Here is a 7,782-nt window from a genome sequence, read left to right as displayed (position 1 = left end):
TCACGGCGGCGCATTACGGTCGATAACACTTAGTCTCCCACTGTCAAATTTTATCCACAGCGTTTGATTGTGATGAACCATGGCGAGCGCGATCGGTGACTCGGTGTAGGTGCCTACAATACGTACGGGTTCCATTTTCTGGTTCAGCATTTTCACAGTATTTGTCTTTTTATCTGCTATCACGACATTATCCTTGTTATCGAACACAACGTCTGACAGACACATATTCGTGTCGCTCTGTAAAAGATTGGGGTCGAACTTTGTGTTTCCTTCGACCGCCCTCATATCACCGAAGTAGCGCCACAACGGTTCTAAATTCTTGTTTAAGATGAGCAGGTGCGAGCTTTCTGCACCACAAGGGTTGATCACGGCCATTTTAGTCCCTGTTCTGTTGAAAGATATTTTATCTGGACTGTAGAATAGATCATTCCCTAACTTGTCTTTCCTTATTCGTCTAATCTCTTCTCCTTTGTTGTTGTACCGGACCAGTTCGCTTCTCGTGGTTACTCGGGAAGTACCAGGATCATCCACAATGGCGAAGATCTCGCCATCGAAGAGACCAGATTGCACGCATCTCGGTATGGATGGTGCTGTGTTGATGAAGTCTTTAGCACTGTACTTATCCACCAGCCGGATCGTTTTCTTCTCTGGCAAACACACAAGTAATTCATTACTCCGATATTTTGAAAATCCTCCAATTCTATCAGAAAATGCAATTGATGTGTCTTCTTTTTTTCCAAACCTGTTGACAAGTGTGACTACGTCTTTGTCCTGACATTTCACCCAGCACTGATCTTGGTTAGCGGACAGAACTATGTACGCCGCGTTTGATCTAGGCACACTTTTCATCCTTGTTCGATCTGAAAAAGTGGATGGATGACTTGGTCTGTTGTTAACGGTTTCCGCCCTTCCATTTTCGCCCAGACTTGCAATACTGGCTGCTTCTGACGTCAGTGAGACAGAACTACACCTAGATGGCGTCATACTAGCATACGCACCGTCATCATTTTCTGTCGGTTGCGCAACAGCCGCTGCATGTGTCGGAAGCCCTATAATGTCGTAGTGGTCCTCTGTATCTTTTTCGATATCTCCAAACATGTCTAATGAGGGATTACATTTGCCAGGAACAAATTTGTACGATAAAGACATGTCCGAAACTGCAATGCCATCAGCAGCTGGAGCTGTGACTAGTTTTAATTGTGTGGTTAGATCAGAGATCCTTTCAGCACTAAGTAGTCTTTGTAATTCTATGTCATGTTGTGTACACTTCTTAATTTCTCGTTTAAGCCGCTCGTTATTTTTCTGTAGAACAGCCATATGTTTTTCCTGCTGGTTTCGAAACTTTTCTTCAACTTGTTTTCCTTGTTTGTCAATCTGTCTTTTTAACTCTTTAGTGCGGTTCTCTATTTCACGAGATATTCTGTTTTTGCTTTCATTCTGCCTTGTAATTTCTTTCCTTAACTTTTTAAGATTGAGCTCTAATTTCTGTTTAGTCCTTGTATTTTCTTCTTTCATTTCCCTTACCTCGTTTAGCTTTTCCTCCTTCACTTTGGAATATTTCCTAAAACTGTGCCCAGAATGGCGAGTTGTAATACAGGTATTACATACTGGCTTATCTTCACATTCCTTGCAGACTAACTGTATCTTTTCTCCTGGATGTATTGTACACCTATCCATAGTGTTCAAACTTCAAAACTCAAGTGTATAGTTAAAACATGATATGCATTTATATACAAATCGACAATGTAGTAATCGCACTAAGAAATATTTAGTTGCGTGATATCTAAAAATAGAGCTTATATATTTGTTTTGATGTGCACTGACCTACATAGTTTGCACATGACGGATCCACGCCTATGACCAATCAACAACTACATGTTAACAAATAAAAAAAAACTTTATGATTGTTTCAGGTAACAACGCCGAGCATTGCGAATGAACTTAGTCTTGGCAATGTCTCATTTTATATTCATCAATCGTTTTAAAATTCGAAATATACATTTGGGATGGGTATAGGTCAGATATAATTATGTATACATGACTAATCGCAAACAAAAGAATTCCAAACGCAGTGACATAATGCATTGATGATTTCATGTAGTTATTTAAAGGGAACTTTACACTAAAATGAAAATTTCCAGTATCCACAGAAAATTCCATACTTTTAATCTTTATTTTAAACATTAATAAAAATTTAAATAATTAATTAAGTTTAATAAGAGCTTTGACAAAAACGCTATAATGAGAGCGTGTTTTATAAAGAACAGAGGTAAGTGTCATCAGGTAGGGTGTTTCCATCCGAAATACGAACTTCCTGTTGTAATAAGTACACATTTGTATTGAGGTATCAAGACAATATATACTAATGTTTTTGATAAGAAACCTACCTGTATATTCAATTTAGTAATGTTTTATATGAATTTTATCATGATGTTTGTAAATTTTATATCTTTAAGATTATACGAAACATGTTATGGCCATATTTCAAGTATAGGAAAAAACTAATTTAGAATGGGCGGATTGGTCGAGTGGCTAACACTCCGGCCTTCAACGCAGTCGGCCGGGGTTCGATCCCCAAAGTCGTCGTACGCATGAATATTCAAAGAAAGTGTTTTCCACCTGCCCACACAACCCCAACAACCCAGGAAGATTATAAAATGGTCTGAGCTGGATGTTGCGGTATCTGTGCTGTAGCAATTAAGTGAGGTGGCACTATAAATGATTCCGTTGGAAGCGTTCCAACTACAAACAGAACACATCACATCTCCAGCACACACACGGTTATACACACATAGGGAGACATTAGCAAGGTGACAAATGACTAGTAGTTAGCGCCTGATAAGGCAGCTCCTGCGAATTCCTCAAACATTGTATTGATTAATGTATATGTGATTGTATTAATTGTATATCTATGTACTGAAAAGCGCTTTAGAGTGGCTTATGTTAGCTAGATAGGGCGCTATATCAAATGTTGTATATTTATTTATTAATATAAAGAGCTATCCGAAATTGGATAAGAGGTTTATGCAATTTTGTGTTTAAATGTTTCGAAAATGATACATTATTTGTCTAAGATATAAAAAAGTCGTCAATTTTTCATACAAAATCTAAATTCAAAATGACTTTGTAAAGATGGCATCATGATCAGAGGATGCAACAAAACAAAAGGAAAGGCAATATGAACCCAACAACAATAAAGTCAATATCGTGTTAATATCACAGGGGAACTAATACCCTACTTTATTGTTATCATATTTTGTTTTACATTTTTTTTTTCTTTTTCTTTTTTTAAAGGTTTCACATTACACATAAAACATTATATTTCAGTCACAGATTCTCAATTTTCACACATTTTGTTTTCTTTGCTTTTGCATTTTTAGCATTCTCTTAATTATTTGAACATATGAGATACCAATTCAGAATTACAATTGTTTCAGATACCTCCTTACTCTATTTAAGTCTGAAACAAGACACTAATATCATACGCATAGTAGATGAGGAACAAAAAAAAGTTGCAGAGTTATCTTCTCTTGGGAACAGGTATTGATTGTTACGTCATTGGTTTGTGCGAAAAAATTGCGTCGTTTTCACAAAATTTGATGACGTTACTCTCACAAATAAGTGACATAACAATCAATACCTGCTCCCAAGAGAAGATAACTCTGCAATACGCAAAGACGGAATACCCATTCTTACAACTTCTACAACATTTCTGAAGAAATTTTGATGACTTTATATTATTGAGTCAGCTTCAATGACTTTAGACAGTCAGTTTATTGTGTATGATCTTGATAACGATAAATATTACTGTCATGCATACAATTCAATAATACAATGAAACCTGACTCCACCAATACATAAGGACATCCTATAGTATCTTCAATGCTTTCATTTCCATAAAAGATCGTGTTATGGAACGTCTGTTTTGTCTAATCCAGTATGTTTTGTTGTTAGTGAAGAATGATTTTATCGTACGGAATCACGAAGTTGTGTTCAACCTTTTGAATAGCAGGAGAATGCAAAAAATAATGCGAGATGTCGGCATTATCCTTGTAAATCCCTCATATTAATACATGTTGTACCATTGTCCCTGCGAGTGGTATGACGACAGTGGTGTGTTTATGAATGACCAAGTTGTCGCCCTTTGTCAACGATGAACTTATGTTTTAATCATTGATATAATGCATTTTTTATGACCTTAATATATCAGGTTATCTAACATTTCCAGTAAATTATATTTAATATTAATTATTCTTATTATTATATTCTTAACGGCCCGTCAACACATAAGAGGTCATTAGGGCAAATAAAGGTAAGCAAAACATGTTAAAGGAAAAACATCAAACGAGCGAAAAGGTAAAAGACAAACGTCAACTTGAATACATTGTAAAAGTGGCTATGATTTAGTTATATCTTTTTGAACAGACAGACAGTGTTTAGAGAGTTTAGAATTGTAGAGATATTGACTTTTTTCGAAAAGTGATTCGAGATCTGTTATATTATCATAATGTTTTTTAAATATTTAACATTTAACTCTACTAATAATGACTACTGGAGCTGCCTACGTAATATGTATACACTAATAAAATGAAATACGTTTATTTTTATCATCAAAGTTTTACTTTAAACACAAACGATGTACGTAATAAACGTGTCGTTATGTTTCAAGACCAACTGGTCCCTTTGTCAAGTTATGACTGAAAGACACAGGGACCAGACGGTCTTGAAACGTTACGACAGGTTTAATTCCGTCTTTGCGTATTGCAGAGCTATCTTCTCTTGAGAGCAGATATTGACTGTTACGTCATTTGTTTGTGAGAGTAACGTCAACATTTTTTGAGAAAACGACGTAATTTTCTCACACGAACCAATGACGTAACAACCAATACCTGCTCTCAAGAGAGGATAACTCTGCAATACGCAAAGACGGAATACGTACATTGATTGTGTTTAAGCACAAGTAAAAGCATGTGAATCTTATTGAAGATATTTCAGTTTATTTATTGATCTTCTATTAAACATCACGCCTAGTTAGGGACTTGCGATGTAGCGTAATATTCGATTACATGTATATAGTTTGTATCTGTATTTTAGTACAAGAAACATGAGGTTAAAAGTGCTTAATAAGTGTTTTTATTGTGTTGTGGGTTTAATTGAGTCAGTCGTGTGTGATGTGTTATTTTTTTTTATTTCGCAGAGTGATGTGCTTAGGAATGCCATCAACATTGCGGTTTAAGGTTTAGAGAAAATAGAAGTGCTTGTATGTGTCTGTTGGTGCGTAGAAATATTTCGTCAAAATGAAAACCCACAAACCTAATGTCATATCCTGATAGAGTTTTCGTTCAATCATACACATCAGGATAATAACAGAATGTGTTTTCTGAAGAAGTGATGCCTGGATTAGGCTTATAATGTAGATTTTAATCAATAATCTTATCCTTGATTTCTAGCAACTGACTCTCCTCTCTTCTTTTGTTAATTTAATCCGCCAGCTAATATCATTCCATAGAACATCATAGCCGAGGATGTAAACAAGCTCCGGAAGTTGGTTTTGGATGGTAAAGCGTTTTCGCAAAGGAAGGACCGATCAATTAGCATACCGTTATGCTTCGCTTGTTCCAGTGTGTACTCTTCTTATTGGTTGCGATCATTCTTTTTGTCAAATCATGTGTAAAGCAATCGTTTGTCACAGACTCGTGTGAAAAAAAGAACTCCATTGATTTAGCAATAGACATAATGAATGGTGCTTTGCGTGGTGTGTGTTACAGAAACGTAAACACTTCCGGTACACTTTATTTCACATTTCGTTTTTTTCGTTTTTTGTTTTTTTTGGTACACTAATCGAAAATATGTATTTACGGTCAATACGAAAAACAAACAAGAAATGAAGAGATAAACATAAGGACTAGCCAGGTATTCGGCTGTGTTTATCTTTTTAATTTGATTTCTACCGTAAAATACGAGATAGAATATAGTTTATATTAAAACATTGATACATCGTCCATTAATATTTGATAGGCATAGACTTTTAGCATAGACTATTAATATGTATATATGTAAATATATATTTACGGTCAATACGAAAAACAAACAAGAAATGAAGGGATAAAAATAAGGGCTTACCAGGTCTTCGGCTGTGTTTATCTTTTTAATTTGATTTCTACCGTAAAATACGAGATAGAATTTAGTTTATATTAAAACATTGAGACATCGGCCATTACTGTTTGATGGGCATAGACTTTTAATATGTATATATGTTTCCACGAGATATTTCCGAATGCTTATAGCAAATACGTTTATGTCAATTCAATGAAGGTATATGGATCAATACAAAAATTGATCAATAGTCACGAATGCTTGAGATTTTTTATTATTTATATGTATGAAGTTTATTGGTAAACAAGGCAAAATTTTAGATAAGAACAAATTGCCTACAACAAAATAAGGACAAAAAAAACCATGCAGGCGATTGCATGTACCTTTATAACAGTGACATACTTGATTATGTCACTATCATTAACGTCACTATGGCTACTAATGAAATACCGTGTCATATTAATATTTACATATTGATTGGTAATTTACAATTGAATGGTTTCCAGCAGGAGGTCCTGGGTACGGTAACGCTTCAGTTACGCTAGCTACCTCAACCTTCATGCATCATATTATGGTAAACTAATTTCGTTCTGTTCAGTGCTTAATTTATATTTTATAAAAAATTACATCACTTATTATTTGTCCATAAGCACTAGTTTTTCTTATCGTTCGATATGACATAAATATACATAAAATTATTTCAAAATATGATTTGATGTGTCAACGTATTCGTGTGCAATTTGTTTAGGTATTCGAAATGTTGTCAGTCAATCATATTGACGCATTCTATAAAACATGGTCTGGTTTAGTTTTGTTTGGTCGGGTTTAAGATTCTGGTCTTGTCTGTTCTTATTGGTCTAGTCTCATCGGACAAGACCGGACCAGACCCACCCAACGAAGACCAGACCTTGTTTTAGAGTATACCTAAAACTTAACAGTTTCATATTCCCTCAATGTGAGTGATATATCAAGTGCTTGTTCCTGTACACTAATGATTTCAATACACTTATCTGCATAGTCAGGATTAGAGGTTTTTTCTGATAGGATCTTTTCATGAAATTCAATTCCATTCCGTACACAAATACCACATTGATAGTGGTGTAAACCGAACAGATAATTCAAAACAAAATCAATATCTCAACGTACAAATGACCTATGATAATGATGGATGCTGATTGACGTCACCTACTGATTAGTAGTCGCCATTGATTAAAATGTCATTAAACTCTCTGGAGTGCATATAGGTGATATAAATGAACGCGAGGATTTTTTGGATGACATCGAGTTATTTAAAGTGCCATTTTTTTTTCAATAACGAGTAATTTCCTCTTAATACTCTTGTCAGAAACTTAATTTTTCACCCAGGTAGACGGGATTCGATTCTCCGATCGGACTTAAAACGGCATCGAGTTACTTAGCCCACCACTTGGGATTTCATACGGGTACTCTGGTTCCCTTCCACATTTAGACCCCTGCGTGCTGACATTTGTATGGACAAGATTGATTGATAAAAATTCATAAAATCTGTTTCAAAATTGATGTAAAATAAAATCGTTTCATTTCAAAGTTTGAATTATAACAGAATTACAAAGTCGAGTTTTCATTTCAGCTGGGTTCCCTTCCACATATAGAACCCTGCGTGCTGACATTTGTATGAACAAGATTGATTGATAAAAATTCATAGAA

General features: G+C 35.1%; 1 protein-coding gene across 1 annotated transcript; it reads right to left on the bottom strand.

The window, feature by feature from the left end:
- LOC110453359 lies at window positions 1-1,677 on the bottom strand. The gene has a single exon (XM_021502274.1). It carries the CDS (start codon window positions 1,675-1,677, stop codon window positions 1-3), a length of 1,677 nt encoding a protein of 558 aa, XP_021357949.1.
- Between the last annotated feature and the right edge of the window lie 6,105 nt (window positions 1,678-7,782).

This window comes from Mizuhopecten yessoensis, unplaced genomic scaffold, assembly GCF_002113885.1.
Source record: "Mizuhopecten yessoensis strain PY_sf001 unplaced genomic scaffold, ASM211388v2 scaffold7283, whole genome shotgun sequence".
NCBI classification, from domain to species: domain Eukaryota; kingdom Metazoa; phylum Mollusca; class Bivalvia; order Pectinida; family Pectinidae; genus Mizuhopecten; species Mizuhopecten yessoensis.
Note: the sequence above shows the minus strand (reverse complement) of the source record. Positions and strands in the feature narration are given on the sequence as shown.